Raw genomic sequence first — 24644 nt, 5'->3', positions numbered from 1 at the left:
TTAAGCAGCCTCAGTCCAGTGTACCGGCAACAGGGTAGGCAACTTGAGCCATTTCTTTGGGGTCTCTGTCCACAGTGACTCCAGGCTTTGATTGCTGCTGTACCTCAGGTATTATGTGGGCAAGTCCCTTTTTAGTTTCCTGCCCTCCGGTTCTGCCGTGGGACCTGTAGTTCCTCATGACCTCGGGCTCCCAGAGTGCCCGGTTTCTGTGCTCAGCTTAGAGAGGCCCAGTCACAGGTCTCCTCTAGCTCCTAACTCTTTCTGTGCTTCTTCACTGTCTGCTACCAAATGTCAACTCTCTGCTTTTCTGCACCAGACTAACTGACTCCTCCTCAAGACCAGGATGTATATAAGGAAGTTCCCCTTGAACCAGGTTTAGAGCTCCCCCTTCTGGCCTGGAGTCAGAAAGTGTTGTGCAGCACCCCAGAGTCCTGGTCGTTGCAGTAATGTCGCTCTGCCACTAAGGGGAGTGATGTTACGTCTGATTGCACTAAAGGAGTTCACCTGACCAGGTATCACAGTCACACATTACACTTCACACTCTGGCCTCCAGGGGGAGCAAAGGGTTCTATGTATTAGGCCACTCCTCACACTCTGGTAAAACTGGGGGTTGGATAGGAAGTTAGTGAGAAGCTGACTGGGTTTTGCCCAGGCAACATCCTGTGAGAGAGGGAGTTCCTGGGAAGATTCAAGGGGTCTCTGTCAGGGGTGGGATCCTGACAGTGGCCTAGCGAAAAGGACAGATCGTTACGGAGCCGCGCCTGCACCCGTTGCGGTGGCATCCTAAGAAAGGACACGAAGCGAGGTTTATTGTCGAGAAGTGAGAAATGAGATCACAGCACAAAGGAGGATAGAACCAGTAGGAGTCGTGCCCTAAGATCATGGCAACATCCTACTGAGGCGCGTAGCCGGTGGCCGGAATGCCGAGGAAGTATTGGGCTCCAAGCATTACTTCAAACAGCGGCAGGACAGTTAACTTTTGGTTGGCTGTCTTGCCTAAATCACCTAAGCAGACAACGGAGGCAATTGTGGGAGAGGGGCGTCTCTAGGGTCCCTATAAAATAACTCCAGGCCTACCCCGTCATACGGGTGCATCCTAGCCATAACATCTGGGGGACGGAGAGAAAAAGAACATCAGAAACAGACACAACAGTTGTGAGGACTATCCCGTGGTGCTCAGCAGGGAGGTACTACAACACACAGGTGCTAGAAGGTAGGCACTGATTTCCACCTGCAAAGGGAACTCTGGATGTGCCTTCGGACCGGCTGGTCTCAGCCAGCCCTGTTAGCAGTGCTCTGGATAGCGGATCCGAAGCCTTCAGTAAAGAGACTGCAACCCTGTATCCTCGTTATTCATCGCACCTTGCACCACGCACCATCACCACACCTTTCATTGGACGCCCCTTAGCAGGGTCACAGACCGGGTCTAGCCACCGTGACAACCCCAGGACCGAGACAGAGAGGCCCGGTACCAAGTACCCCGCGGCCCTGCGTCTGGGGGCGCTCCAGTTGCATGTAAGATTACCTGCCAAAGGGATCCCTCCTGTCACCAGGCATGGCATTACCCTCCCCGAGAGGAATGCAGCACCATTGTGGTACCCGAACTCCTGGGGTGCCACACACACATCACATAAAACATATACAAAATATCTATCCATAGTAAATATATAATAAAATCATGTATCTTAAAATATATGCATAACTGGACCCACTCAAGTAAACAGGTATTCAAGGTTTGTATGGTCATAAATCTCAATGCAATGTCTAAATAAAATGTATAGAAACTATACTGCACATGTGGTAAGTACATGCATGATTAATAACCTCCTAGCCAGATTTGCCAAAATGTGAGAGCATGGTCGGGATAGAGGTTGTGGCTATACTCGCCCATCTGATTTACAAACTGTAAGGGTATGTGCACACGTTGCGGAATGGTGTGTGGATTTTTCCCCACTGTTTTTAGTAAATCCGCAGGTAAACCGCACTGCATATTTCCCGTGGAATTACCGTGGACTTACCGTGGTTTTTCCACGGTTTTTGTGCGGATTCCACCTGCGAATTTCTATTGTGGAGCAGGTGAAAACTGCTGCGGAATCTGCTCAAAGAATTGACATTCTGCTGAAAAAACAATGCTGGGTTTCCGTGCTTTTTTCCACAGCATGTGCACTACGGATTTTGTTTTCCATACGTTTACATGGTACTGTACAACGCATGGAAAACAGCTGCAGATCCGCAGCGTCAAATCCACTGCAGATCCGCAGCAAAATCTGCAGCGTGTGCACATAGCCTAACCCCACTTATATAACTTATATCCGTCAAGAATCAGACTGCATTTCTGTCGTAACATGATGGAGGCAAACGGCACTTGCAAGATGCACCCATTTTGTCAAGTGGCATGCGCTTCTTAATGAATTGGGTGAGTATTACTCTATTACACCCTTTCATTAAGACTGGCAAGTCCAACGCGACTCTTAAAGGGGTTGTCCCACAAGCAAAGTTGATTTTAATCAATAGATCTTGGAATAATAATTAACACACGTGGATGTATTTAAATAAAATGGCCCTGTGCTGAGATAATCTTGTGCCCCTGCTGTGTGCTGTGTAATGTCTGTGGCTAACTGTGCAGGAATATGGTCTGATCATACCACAGCCCATGGGCAGAGGAGGAAAGAAAAGACTATACAGATTTTACAGCAGGGGATCACAGCTGATTTTTCTTTGATGTAAAACATTTGTATAAAAACAAGCAGTAAAATGTTTTTCATCACAAAAAAAACCAGCTGTGCCATTAAGGTTCACCTACGCCCCGCCTACTTCTGCAGGTGTCCTGCGTCATCCTGTATACCTATCTTTAAAGGGAACCTGTCACCCTCCCAGGCGTTTGTAACTAAGAGAGCCACCTTGTGCAGCACTAATGCTGAATTTTGACAAGGTGGCTCTTTTAGTTCTGGGTGCTGTAACTGCAGAAATAATCTTTTTTGAAATTTGTCCCTCATACCTTGAAATAGTCCTGGGGGCAGGTCTTTACCCCCCTAATGCAGACACACCACAGCCGTCACTCATGGACTCTTGGCGCCGGGCGCCGCCTCCTCAGCATTATTCAATTGTCCCGGCGCCTGCGCAGTCATCTTATGCCTTGGGCATGTGCAGTTAGCGCTGCCCTTCCACTGACATCACTTGATGTCTTGATTACTGCGCCTGTGTGGTCGCGCGGCCCGAGATCCCGCCCCGCGGATCTTGGGCATTCACAGGCGCCGGCAAAAATTGAATAATGCTGAGGAGGGGGCACCCAGCACCAAGAGGCCATGAGTGACGGCTGTGGTGCATCTGGATTAGGGGGGGGAAAGACCTGCCTACAGGACTATTTCAAGGTATGAGGGACAAATTTCAAAAAAGATTATTTCTGCGGTTACAGCACCCAGAACTAAAAAAGCCACCTTCTCAAAATTTAGCATTAGTGCAGCACAAGGTGGCTCTTTTAGTTACAAACGCCTGGGGGGGTGACATGTTCCCTTCAACATTCTGTATGCAGTGACATGTGTTGTATGCGGATGCATCTACATGTGACGATTTGACGTGCCTGCCACCTCACGGGAACGCAACTTTTTGCGCCCATCCACCAACATCAAGGTAATCTCATGGATCGGATGGGTCCCTGACCTAACTGCCTAGTGTGAACAATTACCTCTGGCTGATATCATGGTAAAGCCTGTATTTATAGGAAAGTCGGAACCAAATGTGTTTGGATGTAATTAAAATCACAGAAAAGTGAAGGGTGAGGTGTTCAAGTCAGAAAAAATAGTACTTAAAAAGTAATGGTAAACTGACTGAACATGAACAGAGAACTAGTCTGAACTGGTGCATACCAAAAGCAACTATCATAGCAAATAGAGAAATGGTTGCACTCAATTGTACTAAATCAAGTGAATGTGTGATACATGAAATGTGAATAGCATAATGGCTTGTGAAATCTATGAAAATACACATGAGATGCTTAGCACAAAATTTAGCCAGAAAAAGGGAGCCCATCCACCTACATCAAGGTAATCTCATGGATCAGATGGATCCCTGACCTAACTGCCTAGTGTGAACACTTACCTCTGGCTAATGTCTTGGTAAAGCCTGTATTTATAGGAAGGTCGGAACCAAATGTGTTTGGATGTAATTAAAACGTAATTTGTAATGTAATTAATGTAATGTAATTAATGTAATGTTTAATTGTAATGTAATTAAAATTTGAATTACATTCAAACACATTTGGTTTCGACCTTCCTATAAATACAGGCTTTACCAAGACATTAGCCAGAGGTAAGTGTTCATACTCGGCAGTTAGGTCAGGGACCCATCTGATACATGAGATTACCTTGACGTTGGTGGATAGGCTCACATTTTTGGCCAAATTTTGTACTAAGCATCTCATGTGTTTTTTCATAGATTTCAAAAGCCATTATGCTATTCACATTTCATGCATCACACATTCACTTGCTTTAGTACAATTGAGTGCAACCATTTCTCTATTTGCTATGATAGTAGTTTTTGGTATGCACCAGTTCAGACTAGTCCTCTATTCAGTCAGTTTACAATTAATTGTTATGTACTAATTTGTCTGACTTGGACATCTTGCCCTTCACCATGCTGTGATTTTAATTACATCCAAACACATTTGGTTCCAACCTTCCTATAAATACAGGCTTTACCAAGACATTAGCCAGAGGTAAGTGTTCACACTAGGCAGTCAGGTCAGGGACCCATCCGATCCATGAGATTATATTGATGTTGGTGGATGGGCTTAGATATTGAACGTAGATAAAACAGCACTGACTTCAGAGATTAAGAATACCAGTTACACTACTTCTGGGAAGGTGCAGCTTTCCTGAGTTTCTCCAAGATGGAGGGACGTGTACTGCAACTTGAAGAGATGAGACGTGTTAAAGCAATTGTCGTCACATGTTCATGGAAGGACAATAAATGCCCATAAACGAAAAAAATGCATAATGGCAGAATAGTGGCAAAACTAAATGAATCCATCGATGACTGTGATTATTTTTTGTTACCTGACAATATAAATATTTGTATATCATTTTTTAACTAAAATTTCACAATTATTTTTAGGCACTTTGCATTGAAAACAGCTGTATTGATGCGCATGATAAGAAAGGAAGATATGGAACTCTTTTTATTGTCGACAAGTTGCTGACTCCTCCATCAGGAAATGTCATGGACGTCCTCAAAGCTGATAATCGCTTCAGGTACAAGTAACAAAAGTTCAGAAGTCTCTGTAGCCCTTACAGTTAAATAACATAGGATATTTTTAGGTATTGAGGAACTGCAAAAGACTTATGGTGCAGGTACTGCCCTGCAGATCCACGGTGATTTACCGATAATGCGTAATGTATTACTTTTACATACACTGATGTTTTACTTTTTAGGGACATTTAGCAAAAACTGTATGAGCCACAACTAGTTGTTGCATCTTTAGAAGCTGTAAGTTCACCTTATGAAGACCATAGAGAAGGCTGAATCTGAGGGATTCTCAGCAAGCATGTATAGTTGATGAGCAGATATAGCAGACTATGCAACTTTGTAGAAGTAATGGTAACCTTAGATGTGTCCTCACCTTGGTGATGTAACCACAAATAATGTTTGAATTACGCTATTTCTCATTCGAAATGTCACACTAACAAAACACATTCCTTCCACATCCTTGTAGCATGTTGGTGGCTGCAATCCAATCTGCTGGCCTTACCGAGATATTAAACAGAGAAGGAACTTTCACAGTCTTTGCTCCGACAGATGAAGCTTTCCGTGCTCTTCCAAGAGGAGAATTAAACAAACTATTAGGTATGTGTTTTATCTTCACATCTCCATATGATACACAAGGAGCCATAAATATCTCACCCAGGTTCATGAAGATCTATTCACAGGATCTAAGAATAAGGGCATTGGAATTTGTTCATAGACTGCTAAGTACTAAGAAATGAAAAGACAAACAATGAAAAAAGCATGGTACCATCTAAGATTATGAAGCAAATGTTTGGTAAAGTTCTTTTATTTAGCAAAAAAGTATGTTTTATCATCTGCATTCTGTCAGGATTTCAAAGAGGGCAACTGCCATATTTCATTGTGCAATCCATCCTAGATTCAGAGGACACTCAGTAGGATGAGCTGCCTAGAAGAACATCTGCTTGAGACAGAGGTCACAGCAGAGCAGCGTCTGGTCAGGCATCATGAATCCACCTCACTGTGTTCATTCAACTGACAGGACATTGAGTGGAAGAGAGGAAAGAAGAAGATAACCTTTCTTTATCTGAATGAGAATGAACATCCAGCCTTAAGGCTGAGTCACACATAACGATATTGTTAACGATATCGTTGCAACGTCACGCTTTTGGTGACGTAAGCAACGATCCCGCTAACGATTTCGTTATGTGTGACAGCGACCAACGATCAGGCCCCTGCTGGGAGATCGTTGGTCGATGGGAATGATCAGGACCTTTTTTTGGTCGCTGATCACCCGCTGTCATCGCTGGATCGGCGTGTGTGACGCCGATCCAGCGATGTGTTCACTTGTAACCAGGGTAAATATCGGGTTACTAAGTGCAGGGCCGCGCTTAGTAATCTGATATTTACCCTGGTTACCATTGTAAAAGTTTTTAAAAAACCACTACATACTCACATTCTGATGTCGGTCACGTCCCCCGGCGTCCACAGGGTTGACTGTGTCAGCGCCGGCCGTAAAGCAGAGCACAGCGGTGACGTCACCACTGTGCTCTGCTTTACGGCTGGCGCTGACACATTCAGTGCAGGGAAGCTCTCGGCAGCAGCGCGTGCATTACCAGCGCTCCTGCCGAAAGCAGTTTTAACCCTGTGGACGCCGGGGGACGTGACAGACATCAGAATGTGAGTATGTAGTGGTTTTTTTTTTAACTTTTACAATGGTAACCAGGGTAAATATCGGGTTAGTAAGCGCGGCCCTGCACTTAGTAACCCGATGTTTACCCTGGTTACCCGGGTGCTGCAGGGGGACTTCGGCATCGTTGAAGACAGTTTCAACGATGCTGAAGTCGTTCCCCTGATCGTTGGTCGCTGGAGAGAGCTGTCTGTGTGACAGCTCCCCAGCGACCACACAACGACTTACCAACGATCACGGCCAGGTCGTATCTCTGGTCGTGATCATTGGTAAGTCGTTTAGTGTAACGGTACCTTTAAAGTTTTAGTGTGTCTGTCTTGTTCTTCATGTTGCCCACACTTCTTCCTTTCTTCTGAAATCTAGGATGGGCCACACAATTATGTATGGCACTTGCCATCTTTGAAATCCTGACAGAGTGCAGTAGAATAAGCATACCTTTTTGCTAAATAAAGATATTTTGAGAAATGTTTAAGATTTAAATGTTAATTACAATGCTCATAAAAAAATAAAGGGAATGCTTAAACAGAATATAACATCAAGTAAATCAAACTTCTTTGAAACCAAACTGTCCACTTAGGAAGCAACGCTGTTTGACAATCCATTTCACATGCTGTTGTGCAAATGGAATAGACAACAGATGGAAATTATTGGCAATTATTAAGACACACTCAATAAAGGAGTGGTTCTGCAGGTGGGGACCACAGACCACATCTCAGTACCAATGCTTTCTGGCTGATGTTTTGGTCACTTTTGAATATAGGGGGCCGTAGGAGGGCAACAACCCACCAGCAGGACCACTACCTCAGCCTTTGTGTAAGGAGGAACAGGAGAAACACTGCCAGAGCCCTGCAAAATGACCTCCAACAGGCCACAAATGTGCATGTGTCTGCACAAACGGTTAGAAATCGACTCCTTGAGGATGGCCTGAGTGCCCAACATCCACAGATGGGGGTTGTGCTCACAGCCCAACACCGTGCAGGATGCATGCCATTTGCCACAGAACACCAGGATTGGCAAATTCGCCACTGGTGCCCTGTGCTCTTCACAGATGAAAGCAGGTTCACACTGAGCACATGTGACAGACGTGACAGAGTCTGGAGACGACGTGGAGAGCGATCTGCTGCCTGAAACATCCTTCAGGATGACCGGATTGGCAGTGGCTCAGTAATGGTGTGGGGGGTGTGAGATAGCGCCTACTGCATGTGTTGGGGGACACTTGCTTAGCAATGGGATTCAGTCACACAGGCACGTTTTTCTCACAAAAACAGTCCATGTGGTTTATTTAGGCATCATGAACCTCACCGCATGCTATGTTGCACATCACAGACCTAACACATAGCTCATTATATACATTTTAACTGACACTTCATAGAACACAATAGGCACCAACTGACAGCATTAAGTTGCAGTCTCTATACATGCTGGACCTTACTCCGTCCAGTTACCATGGGTGACCGCACAGTTCATTAACTGACCCCCTGTCAGTGCACACAGTTCCCCATACTCTGGGTTACCTTCCAGGATTTCCTGCTCCACGTGCTGACTCCTGTCAGTACTCTCCCAGGGAAGCTGCCAAACTGGGAACACCATCATGGACAATGCCTTGCTTTCTAGGCCACCTGACAGTCCAGATCATCAGATGGGCTCCCCCATTGCAGTGCCATCACAGACTCTGCTTACACGGCTTTCAATGAGCTCTTCAGGAAGTCCTACTCCCAGGAACTTCCAACACATGTTGTGCTATTCAGGAAGTCCTACTCCTAGGACTTCCAACACAGGCCTTCAGATCCAAAGCCTCTCAGTGTGCTTTTCAGGGATCCGATCCTACTCCCAGAATCTCCCAACACACAAGTCTTCAGGTCCACAGCCTCTCAGTGCGCTATTCAGGGATCCGGTTCACGCACAGGACCTCCAAACACACAAGCCGTCCAGGATCCACACACTCTGCCACAGAGACCATGTGGCCACACCATGGTCACATTATGTAGTTATAACCACTCCCATACATGGGTAATGTGTGGTTATTCAGACCCGCCCAGCTCTCTGACTAACCCTGCAAGCCTCCCTTTACAAACTATGCAAATACTTGTGGGACTACAGGTCCCAGAAAACATTACTTCAGGCTTACAGCGCAGACTCCCTCTGCGACACGTACTGGCCATTTACAATCATGCCGGACACTGTTACATTATTAACATTACAGATACACCTCCATGTGTATCCCGAAGAGCACATGCAGTGCCCCCTAGCTGCAGAATGGGTAACTGCATCACAGGTGGCACTTCTTTGGAGGGCAGCACAGCCCTCCATGTGCTTGCCAGAGGTAGCCTGACTGCCATTGGGTACCGAGATGAGATCCTCAGACCCCTTGTGAGACCTTATGCTGGTGCGGTTGGCCCTGGGTTCCTTCCAATGCAGGACAATGCCAGACCTCATGTGACTGGAGTGTTTCAGCAGTTTCTGCAAGATGAAGGTATTGAAGCTATGGACTGGCCCGCCCGTTCCTCAGACCTGAATCCGATTGAACACATCTGGGACATCATGTCTCACACCATTCACCAACGTCACATTGCACCACAGACTGTCCAGGAGTTGGCGGATGCTTTAGTCCAGGTCTGGGAGGAAATCCCTCAGGAGACCATCCACCGCCTCATCAGGAACATGCCCAGGCATTGTAGGAAGGTCATACAGGCACGTGGAGGCCATACACACTACTGAGCATCATTTCCTTGTCTTGAGGTATTTCCACTGAAGTTGGATCAGCCTGTAAGTTCATTTTCCACTTTGATTTTGAGCATCATTCCAATTGCAGACCTCCGTGGGATATTAGTTGTGATTTACATTGATCATTTTTAGGTTTTATTGTTCTCAACACATTCCACTATGTAAATGAATAAAGATTTACAACTGGAATATTTCATTCAGTGATATCTATGATGTGGGATTTTAGTGTTCCCTTTATTTTTTTGAGCAGTGTATTTATTGTTATACATTTTAGGTCATTTCTCGGATAACCCTTGATTGGTTTCTGTGGACTTGTATGTTAATCTGCACTGAAAAAAAATGATTTTCTATTGAAAATGGAAAAAATAAAACAAATATTATTTTATATATGCAAGTTCACAGATCTAACAATGACATAGATGGTATAAAGTAGGGATGTTTGAAGGCAAAAGTTGATATTGCTACATAAAAGCACAACATGATTAATTACAGTCAGTGGTCAAAAATGCATTATGGCATATGACCCACACATTTAAATGTCACTATGTACAGTACGCATCCCAGGGATGCCCCATGTTATCAAGATCTGGAGACCGTACAGGCCATAAATTCAAAGCAAATGCCTCTACATGTTCCAGGAGTCACTCTACGATTGCTTATGGCTGCATCCACTGGTGCTGTGAAAAAGAATAACCATGAGACAAATTCCAATTAACACTTTTCTGTACAGTATTACTACTGCAAATCATGTTCTAACTGCAGATGTTAGCCAAACTAAAAGCATAGTAAGGGCCTATGATGATGTTAGTTTGGCCAGATGAACAAGTGGATAGATCAGCACTCGCCTTCTTATGAAACTCGTGTGAAATTAACCTAAGCGCAGGAGACATTAAAATATTTCTGTGTTGTGTATATTAGATTATTTGCAAGTTGTTCTAATTTTTATTTAGTTTCTTACTTCTGAGACCTCTGCTTCCCATGATCACCTGCTATGCTATGAATATAACTTTCTCACCTCACCATGACCTTGTTTATTCCTTGAAATGTTCTACTTACAATCCAAATCATTGCATTTGGAAAGTTAATAGGAAAAAGTTATAGGAAAGCATAGTTGTAACGGGTTACACCTCTAACCATGATAAAAGCTCTAACAGTCCATCTAAATGGAGAAAAAATCTGTAATGTTTCTAATAAGATTTCCAGCCTCAAGGACATTTTTGTTTTACAGTCTGCAATAACTTTCAATGTCAACTTCGCTTCCTAAGTTTAACAACATATTCCCAAAGCAAAAACTACCAGAGCACTTCCCCACAATTTCACATTTAAGACCTGAAAAGCAAAAAATGAAAACTTTCTCTTATTTATCATTATAATTTTAGACTATAGTGATTAAACCAAGGATAACTTGATTACCGTACATGTTCTTCTAGTTTAATTAGACTTCTGAGGGATTTAAAAATATAGATCAAACATTTTCACCAAATTTATTTTGCATGCTCTAAAAAACAAAACAAAAGAAAAACAGATGTGATGAAGTCCTAGTACTAAAGCCTAAACATGGAGTATGCTGCCAGACGAGCACTTTACAGGAGGTCTCAGTATGTTTGTAAATAAATATAAACGTATAATTAAAATCACATAAGAAAATGAGGGCTTCTGGGAAGTGATACATGGATGTTTACTTCTGTTAATCTATCTGTGGTCACAGTCTTTCATTTGTTTTAGTACAGTAATCATGATAACAAATGATCTAATGGATGGGAACAAAATATAAGGAAAATTCGGATATACCCTAAAGACACGCAGATATGCATTGTGGATATGTTATTGGATAAAAAGATATAAATACATAAGTGTATATTTATAATGTGTAGAAATACACACTTTATTAACAGTCATTACGGAATTTGTATTTTTGCTGATTAATTTTATTAATGAACAACTACAGTGCAGTCAATTCAAAAGATTAATAAACCTGAATATATAAGAAAGTAAAAGTGAGGTTTTGTCTTTCTTAGGAGAATATCTATGTGTGCAAAATTATTGGCCAACTATTAGAGCTCAGAAATTACACCACTAAATGAAAAATGTAAATTTTCACATCTCAGTTGTTTATTTTAATCTGTTAAAGTGAGAATAACAACTTAAAAGGTACAAAAATACATTTCTGACATCTTAAACAGAAAGTTAGTGACCAATATAGCCTCCCTTCTTTTGCATAACAGTCATAAACCTTCCATGCATGGTACTTGTCAGTCACCTTTTTGGGCAACACTCACTCCAGCCTCCTAGAAACTGATACATAATTAAAAAGGTTCAACCTTTCTCTCCAATTGTACATTTTGTCATTAAGTTAACTATAACCTGCAATGTTATGTGTATTGATTAAATCTAGCCCTGTTTTAAAAGCTGGTATTGGAGCGCCCCCAGACACAGGGCCGCGGGGTACTCAGTACCGGGCCTCTCAGTCCTGGGGTTGTCACGGTGGCTAGACCCGGTCCGTGACCCTGCTAAGGGGCGTCCAATGAAAGGTGTGATGATGGTGCTTGGTGCAGGTCGCGATGAATAATGAGGACACAGGGTTGCAGTCTCTTTACCTCTTTACTGAAGGCTTCAGGATCCGCAATCCAGAGTACTGCTAACAGGGCTGTCTGAGACCGGCCGGTCCGAAGGCACATCCAGAGTTCCCTTTGCAGGTGGAAATCAGTGCCTACCTTCTAGCGCCTGTGTGTTGTATTACCTCCCTGCTGAGCACCACGGGATAGTCCTCACAACTGTTGTGTCTGTTTCTGATGTTCTTTCTCACAACTTGGATCTGTTCTGATGTTCTTCTCCAGATGATATGGCTAGGACGCACCCGTATGACGGGTAGGCCTGGAGTTGTTCCAGGACCCTAGCGTCGCCCCTCTCCCACAATTGCCCCCTATGTCTGCTTAGGTGTTTTAGGTGAGACAGCCAACCTATAATCAACTGTCCTGCCGCTGTTTGAAGTACTGCTTGGAGCTCAATACTTCCTTGGCGTTCTGGCCACCGGCTACGCGCCTCAGTAGGATGTTGCCGATCTCGGGGCATGACTCCTACTGGCTTTATCTCCTTTTTGCTGCGATCTCGTTTCTCACTTCTCCACAATATATCTCGCTTTGTTTCCTTTCTTAAGATGCCGTTGCATTCGAGTGCAGGCGCGGCTCCGTAACAATCTGTCCTGTTCGCTAGGTCACTGTCAGGATCCCACCCCTGACAGAGACCCCCCTGAATCTTCCCCCGCAACACCCCCTGCCACAGGATGTTGCCTGGATCCAACCCAGTCAGCTTCTGTCTAACTTCCTATCCAGCCCCCAGTTTTACCCAAGTGTGAGGAGTGGCCTAATACATAGAACCTTTTGCTCCCCCTGGTGGCTGAAGTGTGAAATGTAGTGTGTGACTGTGATACCTGGTCAGGTGAACTTCTTTTGTGCAATCAGACGTAACATCACTCCCCTTAGTGGCAGAGCAACATTACTGCAACGACCAGATCTCTGGGGCGCTGCAGTATAATGTCTGCCTTTACTACCTCCTGTGGTAGGGCATTCCACATTCTGACTACTCTTACTGTAAAGATCCCTTTCCTATTTAGCTGCCGGAATTGCCTTTCTTCCGCCCGTAATGAGTGCCCCCTAGTCCTCAGTACGGTATTTGGAAGGAACAAGTCATGTGCCAGTGTTTTGTAGTGACCACACATATATTTATACATATAAATGAGATCTCCTCTGAGGCGTCTTTTATTTTTAGCTAAACAAGCCCAACTTTTCCAACCTCTCATCATATGACATGCCTTCCATCCCTTGTAATAATCTAGTTGCCCATCTTTGAACTGATTCTAACTTCTGAATATCCTTTTTAAAATGTGGAGCCCAAAACTGGATCCGATATTCTAGATGTGGCCTCACCAGTGATTTATAAAGGGGTAATAATACGTTGGGACCGTAGGATTTTATCTCTATTTATACATCCTAAAATCTTGTTGTTCAGAGAGGTCTATTGTTTTTCTTTGCTATAAATCTCCTATATAAGAAGGGTCCAGAAGTTTTCAATAGGGTTTAAGTAGAGTAAGTATGGGGCCATGTCATAATTCTTTCATCTTTAAGGTCTTTCCTGGCTATTCAAGCAGTGGAGTACTTCAATCCATGTCCTGCATAAAAATCATGGTTTTCTTGAAGGATGCAGACTTTTTCCTGTACCACTTCTTGATGAGTGCCTTCCATAAACTGGCAATAGGTTAATGGAAGATTTTGAGTTGTCATGCCGAAAAGGTCCAACTAGCTCATCTTTAACAATACCAGCCCATAGAAGTACCCCACCTTCGCCTTATGGAATTGGAGTACAAGTGAAGGTCTGTTCCCATTACTGACCCAGCCACAGGCCTATGCATCTGGTCTGTCAAGAGTCACTCTCCTCTTATTAGTCCTTAAAGCTTTAGAAAAAAATCTGTCTTCAGATATTTCTTGGCCTAGACTTGATGTCTCAGCTTATGCATCTTGATCAGTGGTGATCGGGTTTCAGCCTTCCTTATATTGGCCATGTCTCTCAGCACTGAATGCTTTGTACTTCTGGGCACTCCACAGAGGTTGCAGTTCTGGATGATAAAGGGCCCCTGGTTTCTTCATGGTTGATTCTTCTCAAATCTATGACAGTTAATGTACATCTTTTGATCGCAGCACTATTTGTAACCAACCTTTAATGGTTCTGTGATCATGCCCTAACGCCTAACCAATTCAAGAGTGCATCCCTCTGAAAGACATTTAACAATTTTCACTTTTTGGTTCAATTAAATCTGCTTGTTTTCCTCAGAGAAAATGGGCCAATCTGTCTAATGAATCGGTTGTAACAAGTGTAACAAGTGAAGCAATTTTTCTCTTTCTTGATATCATGTTTTCCTAGGGATTCCAAATTGCTATTAGTAAAATACCTATATATATATATATATACAGCGCTGCAAAAACAATGTAACAGCAATAAAATTGCCCACACAGAGACATACAGACTGCTCTGCCCATCAATGCAGTCTTATCAGTGCCCATCAATGCAGCCAGTCAATATCCTTTCAGCCAGTGCCCATACTGGTAGAACTCTGCTTTTACCTCAGGTTCAGACAAGTGTGGTGCGAGAGTCCCCAATAGGCAGGTAAATGTCCCCGATAGGCAGCATAGTACATAATAGGCAGGTAAATGTCCCCAAAAGGCAGCATAGTCCCCAATAGGCAGGTAAATGTCCCCAAAAGGCAGCATAGTCCCCAATAGGCAGGTAAATCTCCCCAAAAGAAGGCAGCATAGTCCTCAATAGGCAGTATATGTCCCCAATAGGCAGTATAGGTACCCAATAGGCAGCATAGTCCCCGATTGGCAGCATAGTCCCCAATAGGCAGTATATGTCCCCAATAGGCAGCATAGTCCCCAATAGGCAGGTCAATTTCCCCAATAGGTTGTTAAATGTCCCCAACAGGCAGCATAGTCCGAAATAGGCAGCATAGTCCCCAATAGGCAGCACAGGTCCCCAATAAGCAGCATAGTCCCCAATAGTAATTAACAATAGCAACCCTATTTCCCAGCCAGATAATAATAATAATAATAATAATAATAAAATAAATATATAAAAAAATATAAAAAATAGTCAGACAGAGAAAATGGAAATTGCTGAAAAAAGGAATGGCTAACCACTCGGGGCATAAAAAAAAAAAAAAAAAACACAATATAGGAATTAAAAAAAAATGTATATATAGATATATAATAAGACAATATATACGAAATAAGTACAATAAAATATGCCTTTATTATGTATTATTGGCAAACAATGGCACAAACAATGTGCACGTACTTGGAAGTAATGAATACCACAAAAATAAAAAAAAAGGTGGAGATGAAATATAAAATATAAATTATACAAAATATTCTGCAACCATCAGAAAAAATAGGACAATGGTGTGCGCATACAATCAGTCCCTCACACACAAAAAAATATATATAAAAAAATGATTAATATATGTGTAGAAGACAAAAATCAGTCAAAAAATGGTGTATACATATAATCAGTCCCACAAAAAATATATACGGTATGTATAAAAATGCAACAATATATGTGTAAAGGACACTAATCAATATTCACTAAGTGTAGTGTAAAAAAAAAGTGCATGTGCAATATAAAAATATAAATATGATACAAAGTATCAAACAGATAATGACAGTATAGTCAAAAAGGTGCAAATAACCAAAGTGAAGGTAATATGATATATATACATATATTTCCTATATCTATACACAACGCACACACCAAGACTGTACATAAATTCAATGATGGTGTATACCTTATGAGCTCATTTTGTATATAAACACCCAGGTTCTGATCGTAGACCACCCCCTGACGAAGGATTATCCGAAACGTGCTTCGAGGTGCGCTGTACTTGGAAATGACCCCTGTCCTAAGGCTACACCTTCCTCATTACACAAATACACATCACCTGATCTGCTACATCCAATAAGCATTCAGGTTTAGACAACTTGGAGTTGGAAAATCTGCATAAAAGGATAATATGGTTAGGCTATGTGCACACGTCAGGAATTCTTGCAGAAAATTCCTGAGAAAAATCTGACATTTTCTGCAAGAAATCTGCAAGAAATCTGCATAAAAGTGTGGGTCACAAGGACCCAGAAACAACGACCATTATATCCAAAGATAAAATAATGTATGTAAAAGAGTTTATTTAAATAACTTTATTGATCCACAAAATACATATACAAGATATAACATACATTACACATGAAGGGTACAGGTAAGTATCAGGTGCTGCAAAGTGTGCCTCAACACCGCAAGATAATAAAAACAAACGAACTAAGGGCGCATGGACCCAAGGACGTACACACCCGCAATAATCCAGACATGTGCCACCAAAATTCTAATAAATAAATAAATATTGCACATATTGAGCTGTAAGGAAGCCTCCGTTTGGACCTAGAGCCAAGTCCCTTCCAGTGCAAGTAAGGTACTGACTATCCAATACAGCACGCACATATAGGGCACAGGAAAATTACAATTTTACCTCCAAGTGGAGAGCTGGATGATACGTCCACAGGATCCGTGCGTCCTCCCCGACGCACGTTTCGGTTTTTCACCTTCCTCAGGGGGCCCCCTGAGGAAGGTGAAAAACCGAAACGTGCGTCGGGGAGGACGCACGGATCCTGTGGACGTATCATCCAGCTCTCCACTTGGAGGTAAAATTGTAATTTTCCTGTGCCCTATATGTGCGTGCTGTATTGGATAGTCAGTACCTTACTTGCACTGGAAGGGACTTGGCTCTAGGTCCAAACGGAGGCTTCCTTACAGCTCAATATGTGCAATATTTATTTATTTATTAGAATTTTGGTGGCACATGTCTGGATTATTGCGGGTGTGTACGTCCTTGGGTCCATGCGCCCTTAGTTCGTTTGTTTTTATTACCTTGCGGTGTTGAGGCACACTTTGCAGCACCTGATACTTACCTGTACCCTTCATGTGTAATGTATGTTATATCTTGTATATGTATTTTGTGGATCAATAAAGTTATTTAAATAAACTCTTTTACATACATTATTTTATCTTTGGATATAATGGTCGTTGTTTCTGGGTCCTTGTGACCCACACTTTTTTGCTGTCCTCCATTTAAGCGACTTATCCTTTATTATAGTCCAATTAGATTTTTTATAGCTATAAATCATTGGTGAGCTTTTTATGGCCTCCATATTGATATCTTGTTCAGCTATGTGTTTTTTTGTTGTTATTTTGTTTATTCAAGAAATCTGCATGCATTTTTGCCGCGGTTTTGGTGCGTTTTTTTCCGGACATTCCCCAATGCATTTTATAGTGGGAAATCCGCAAAAAACCCGCAAAATTAATGAACATGCTGCGTTTTTTACCGCGATGCGTTTTTTTGTGGAAAAAAACGCATCATGTGCACAAAACATGCGGAATTCATTCTAAATGAAGGGATGCATATTGTATGCTTTTTTTTTGCAGTTTTATAGCCTTTTTATCACGAAAAAATGCGAAAAAAACACGAAAAATCAGCAACGTGTGCACACAGCCTTAGAATACTCCTCTGAAAATTATGTACATAATATATATTCATCACACATCCAAACACACACACAAAGTCACACCCATTAACTTATGTTTCTGAATGTCTTATGTGGTAGTACAGTTTAGTCCAGTTTTCTAAATGTATTTGAACCCTGTAATCCAAGCTGTGTTATTATCTTTGAATCTGGACACCTATGTATTGCAAAATATGTAGTGTGTGCCTGTTATACAGTAGTGCATTTCTGTGGGGTGAGAGTGAGGTTTTGCTAGATGACTTAAATTCATGTAAATACAAAAAAAAGGAAATAATCATTTATCATTACGTTTTGACATCTAAAGTAGCAAGAAGGAAAATAAAGTAACAATCATGATGGCCTTTTATTTTTTATTTTGATGACATTTGACGTTCTTTATGTCATTAGGTAATGCAAGGGAATTATCCAACCTCCTGAAGTATCACATTGGTGAGGAGATTCTGGTTAGTGGGGCGGTCAGTCAGCTTGTGAGGATGAAGTCACTTCAGGGAGAAAAACTGGAAGCTGTCTCCGTAAGTGATAATATTGGTGTCATTAAAGTGATGGAACAAGACAACGTCAGTGGGACATATTCTGCCCTATAACACTGTGATTGTGGTGGATCACAGTGCAGTATCATGTCAAGGTCACTACTTTTAAGGGTACCGTTACACTAAACGATTTACCAACGATCACGACTAGCGATACGACCTGGCCGTGATCATTGGTAAGTCGTTGTGTGGTCGCTGGGGAGCTGTCACACAGACAGCTCTCCAGCGACCAACGATGCCGAAGTCCTCGGGTAACCAGGGTAAACATCGGGTTACTAAGCGCAGGGCCACGCTTAGTAACCCGATGTTTACCCTGGTTACCATTGTAAATGTAAAAAAAACAAAACACTACATACTTACATTCCGGTGTCTGCCACGTCTCTCGCCATCAGCTTCCCGCACTGACTGAGTGCCGGCCGTAAAGCACAGCACAGCGGTGACGTCACCGCTGTGCTCTGCTTTTACTTTACAGCCGGCGCTCACAGTCAGTGCGGGAAGCTGACGGCCAGGGACCTGACAGACACCGGAATGTAAGTATGTAGTGTTTTTTTTTTTTTTACATTTACAATGGTAACCAGGGTAAACATCGGGTTACTATGCGTGGCCCTGCACCTAGTAACCCGATATTTACCCTGGTTACAAGCGAACACATCGCTGGATCGGTGTCACACACACCGATCCAGCAATGACAGCGGGTGATCCAGCGACGAAAGAAAGTTTTAAACGATCTGTTACGACGTACGATTCTCAGCGGGGTCCCTGATCGCAGTAGCGTGTCAGACACATTGAGATCGTATGGATATCGCTGGAACGTCACGGATCGTGCCGTCGTAGCGACCAAAGTGCCACTGTGAGACGGTACCCTAACTTATCGGTGTTTGAAAAGTCTTGTATGCTTTTTCATGTGCTTGCAATTTTGCAGTCAGAAACATCCAAAAGCCACATCAGATTTTCTGTAATCCCAAGATCATGAGTACAAATGTTGTCTCATGTAACCAACCCCAGTGGATAACATTAGCTGAAATACAGCTGGAATCACACTGCTATGTACAGACTGCCATACTTTTTATATGTAATGTCACTGTGGAGCCTATGTAGAATATTGATCTAAATGGTTATAGAAAATTCCATTAAGGCATCGATAAATTAATTTAGCTATAAATCAAAAACATGTGTGCTAATAATCCCACCAGCAGACATACCTACTACTATGTGCTTATCAGTGCAGGACATGTTGCTCTAGTCAAAAAGTAGAAACCATGATTAGATCTTTACCAGAATAATGATTTGTGCAACTGACAGATCGGACTAATGTGGGAAATTACTTATAATATGGAAAGCTAGTAAGAAACAAAGACAGGTATACAGAAAAATGAAAGTTCCACATTATATTAACAGAATTATTTGCCTGGCTTATAAAACGTGAGCTAAGTTGAAGACACATGAAAATAAGAAAATAGACAATGGACTGATTTTAAATAGGAATTTTCAAGCAGAGGTATTACTAATACTTTAACAGTCCTTATAACATTTAAGGATTATAATATCACCAAGAGATCCACCAGATCATGAAGGTCTATAAATAGCTAAACTCAACAATAAAACTACAAATAACAAAGAAGGAAAAGTTGTGTAATTATGGAAATAAAGAGATGAATAAACATGTTGAAATGATGAAAACATGCAAACAAATATTTCCGAATCTCTGATTTATTCAGTGTTGATTATAAGTGCCACACGTAGAAATATACTCACTTACATGCCTTAGCATGCAATCAGTGAGGCTATTAATTGAGACCTATTCTGCCATATTGAATGAACTTGGACATGCAAATCATCAAGATCTGCAGCTGGCAGTTCCTTTACAATTCAAAGTTTTAATTTATGTGAGACCAGAAGTTCAGAGACACTGCAGGACTTGGTAGCACATTTATTCCATGCAGGCCGCTCTCTCCACTGCCATCCTGCCCTGTACCATGATAACCTTGGAGAGTAGAAGTTGGCGTGAAGTCAGCTGGACATCTCGTCTATGATCAAATCTGAAGATGTTTGTGTAGATACGATGCCTTATGTTTGGTGTATGATTTAGAATTTCACTTCCATCACAGAATAGATTATTAAAATCACCAGACTGCATGTTGCTTGTGGTGCTATAAACAGCCTGCATGCTTGCTACCATGGTATACAGCGTCTCCCATTTCGCACATTTCGGATATTATTGGTTGGTGTTAAATATACATGTTTGCATATATTTATTTAGGACTTCTTACCAGATGTGATACTCCAAAGAAAATGTCACGATAATCCTTATAAAAAAAAATGTAGCGGTTTATTGAATTGTTCACCAAAATGAATCATTGCAGTAAAATATAAAATGTGAATTAACCCCATGGTTAATTCATTGAATTGGTTGCGGTTTATTCATTCATCTTTCACTGCATCATGTGTAAAAGTTTTAGCAGCTACTTTTCTATGAGTATTAGTCCAAATTACAGTAAGTCACAGGAGCACGTGTCATCTGCTTATACATAAGTATGAAAGTCCAGGATATCGTGTAGGCCCCAGGAGAATATGTCAACTCTTGAAATTAGAGACCCCCGAATGGTTAGAGTCACAAGTGAAGAGTGACCAGCTCCTCCCTGAGTGTCCTGTAGCATTATATGTCTCACAAAACACCTGTTTTGTCCATTCATTGAAGTCCATGGCGTACACCCTCCCATGCTAAGTGTACAAGAATAACCTAAATGTCATGTCAGCAAATATACCCAGTACAGAGCTGAGAATAAAAATGAATAGCCATAAATAATAGTTAATATTTGACAATTATAAAAGGTGCTGCCAGCAGTGGATCATGACATTTTGCATGTCCAAACGCATTTAGTGTGGCAGAACATTCTTCACACAACCTTAGTGATAGCATGCCAAGGCATGTAGGCATGTAAGTGTGTGCATTTTTGCATGCAGCGCTCATACTCGATACTGAATAAATCAAGATATTTTGAAAATTTTGTTTCAATTTTAACATCTTTCGCATATCATTATCATGTGTATACATTCTGTGATTTTCATAATTCAATGATTTTTCCTACTTGGGGGTGCAATTTTAATGTTGAGGAGTTTACATTCAGCAACTTTCCTTTGTACCTTTTGGAAATCCACCATAGCCAGCTAACTAACTAACCTCCTGTTAATTGTAGGGGGAATAACATTGTAGCATGCATCATCTGTTATTATTATTTCACTAAATTTGACACCTATACAAATACAGAATATTGGGGTAATAATTCCAAAATTTGTCTCTGACCATTGGTACAATTTTGAATAAGCATATGGTCAACGATTTTACCCCATTTCAGTGCTGGTTTTTTTTTATTTATTTTTTTATAAAATATGATTTTAGTTTTTAGTATGTGTTTCTGTGTAACTGAGTGACATAAAATTATGTTTTATTGCAGAGAAATTCCACGTTATTAGTTAATAAGTCACCTGTTTTTGAAGCAGACATGATGGCCACAAACGGTGTGGTCCATGCTATCAACACTATATTACAGCCAGGTAAGATGTAGTTGTGGTTCTGGTTATGTTTCAAATGACATGATAAACTTTTAAAGGGTATGGTATATATAACTATATAACCTCTGATGTATATAAAATAAAAAAAAACACTGCTTTGCCGGTTACAGACATGCAGACCAGAAACAGCTCTGTATAATGCCTGATCCTGCAGTGGTATATTAGGGCTTGTTTCCATTTACAGGGCCTTGTGAAAGTATTCGGCTCCCTGGAACCTTTCAACCTTTTCCCACATATCATGCTTCAAACATAAAGATACCAAATGTAACTTTTTTGGTGAAGTAGCAACAACAAGTGGAACACAATTATGAAGTTGGACGAAATGTATTGGTTATTTGAAATTTTTGTGGAAATTCAAAACCCCTTTAACTTAATACTTTGTTGCGCCACGTTTTGCTGCGATTACAGCTGCAAGTCGCTTGGGGTATGTCTCTATCAGTTTTGTACATCGAGAGACTGAAATTCTTGCCCATTCTTCCATTTTACAAACAGCTCAAGCTCAGTGAGGTTTGATGGAGATCGTTTGTGAACAGCAATTTTCAGCTCTTTCCACAGATTCTTGATTGGATTGAGGTCTGGACTGTGACTTGGCCATTCTAACACCTGAATATGTTTATTTGTGGACCATTCCATTGTAGATTTTGCTTTATGTTTGGGATCATTGTTTTGTTGGACGACAAATCTCCATCCCAGTCTCAGGTCTTTTGCAGAATCCAACAGGTTTTCTTCAAGAATGGTCCTGTATTTGGCTCCATTCATCTTCCCATCAATTTTATCCATCTTCGCTGTCTCTGCTGAAGACAAAAAAAAGGCCCAAACCATGATGCTGCCACTATCATGTTTGACAGTGGGGATGGTGTGTTCAGGGTGATGAGCTGTGTTGCCTTTACGCCAAACATATCGTTTGGCATTGTTGCCAACAAGTTCGATTTTGGTTTCATCTGAGCAGAGCACCTTCTTCCACATGCTTGGTGTGTCTCCCAGGAGGCTTGCTGCCAATGTTATGCGACACTTTTTATGGATATCTTTTAGAAATTGCTTTCTTCTTGCCACTCTTCCATAAAGGCCAGATTTGTGCAGTGTATGACTCATTGTTGTCCTATGGACAGACTGTCCCACCTCAGCAGTAGATTTCTGCAGTTCATCCAGAGTGATCTTGGGCCTCTTGGCTTCATCTCTGATCAGTCTTCTCCTTTTTTAGATGAAAGATTAGGGGGACGGCCGGATCTTGGTAGATTTGCCATTTCAATATGATCGCTTGCACAGTGCTCCTTGGGATGTTTAAAGTTTTGTAAATCATTTTGTATGCAAATCTGGCTTTAAACTTCTTCACAACAGTATCACTGACCTACCTGTTGTGTTCCATGGTCTTCATGATGCTCTCTGTGCTTAAAACAGAACCCTGAGACTATCACAGAGCAGGTGCATTTATACAGAGACTTGATTACACACAGGTGGATTATATTTATCATCATTAGGCATTTAGGACAACATTGGATCATTCAGAGATCCACAATGAACTTCTGGAGTGAGTTTGCTGCAGTGAAAGTAAAGGGGCCGAATAATATTGCACTCCCACTTTTCAGTTTTTGAATTTCCTCAAAAATTTAAAATAACCAATGAATTTCATTCAACTTCACAATTGTGGTCCACCTGTTGTTGATTCTTCACCAAAAATTTGCATTTGGTATCTTTGTTTGAAGTATGATATGTGGGAAAAGGTTGAAAAGTTACAGGGAGCTGAATACTTTCGCAAGGCCCTGTATTTAGCATCCACCTGATGTTCCCTAAGTTCTCCATGGGATAGTTACCTTGCATCTGATTCATCAATTGCTGTTGTGTAGAACCCTTTGAAGAGCTATATCTAACAATGCTAAAATACAAAGTTTGCAGAATTGGAGAATAGGTCCTATAACAAAGCCCAATTTTATACTTGACGGTTCTTAGCCTTTTGTAAGAGTCTTTTTTTTATGGTCTATTGGATCATATATACAGTTTTGCAGCTATCTTTGTTGAGGTTTTTTATGTTGCAGATTTTCTGCAGCATTTCTGAATGTAGTAGCTAAATTAGGTGACTTTTTTAGGTGGCGTTTGTTTTCTTTTTTTTTCTAAGCTATGAAACCTATGTGCAGTAACTGTCATGTATCAGCTCAAAGAGCAGAGATTTTCCCTATAAATCCGTCTCTGACGTTTTAAGTACCGGTACTTTGTTATACAAACTAAACTTTGAATATACTTCATGTACCACTGGTGTCTAACACTTAGAGTGCTAAAGCTACAGTAACAGCCTTGGAAATTGGCTTGGCTGACAGTTTTGCAGCATATGCTGAACTCATTTGGTTCAATAACTGTCAGAACTTGGCATATTCCTGATAAAGACTGGGAATGAATGAAAATGAAATCTAGTTCAGTCATAGATAAAACAGTATTGAAACATTATACTCTCCTAATTAAATACCTGTGAGTCATTTGCACAACTGTTAGATTTCGTTCCGCTCTCTCAAATATTTTTCTCAGTTGTTTAGCTTTACAAATCATTAGAAGGGCAGAGATTATAGGCCAGGTAAGGCAATGGCTTTTGGTATTGTTGTTTGGTATGGTATATTATACATATATTTATGACACATTTACAAAATAAGCCATACATATCAGAAAGGTGTTTGTCAAACTTCTGGGACCCATTAACTTTCTTAATTTACCTGTAAAATAATAAATGATGTGAGTGTGGGTATGGATGTTCACTCCTCTCTCCATTATTGTCTCTGGGTACTGCAAGCTGTTGAGGAT

General features: G+C 41.5%; 1 protein-coding gene across 1 annotated transcript in view; it reads left to right on the top strand.

Annotated features, from left to right (window-relative positions):
- TGFBI (transforming growth factor beta induced) overlaps positions 1–24644 on the top strand; it is a 180018-nt gene that overhangs the window by 134339 nt on the left and 21035 nt on the right. The window contains exons 11-14 of the mRNA XM_077265973.1: positions 5113–5249; positions 5711–5841; positions 18142–18266; positions 21740–21839. Of these exons, the coding sequence (XP_077122088.1) occupies positions 5113–5249; positions 5711–5841; positions 18142–18266; positions 21740–21839 (493 nt within the window). The remainder of the gene's footprint in view (positions 1–5112; positions 5250–5710; positions 5842–18141; positions 18267–21739; positions 21840–24644) is intronic.

The sequence above is a fragment of the Ranitomeya variabilis genome, chromosome 5 (assembly GCF_051348905.1).
Source record: "Ranitomeya variabilis isolate aRanVar5 chromosome 5, aRanVar5.hap1, whole genome shotgun sequence".
NCBI lineage: Eukaryota > Metazoa > Chordata > Amphibia > Anura > Dendrobatidae > Ranitomeya > Ranitomeya variabilis.
The sequence above is the reverse complement of the archived record's forward strand: the minus strand, read 5'-3'. Positions and strand labels throughout refer to the sequence as shown.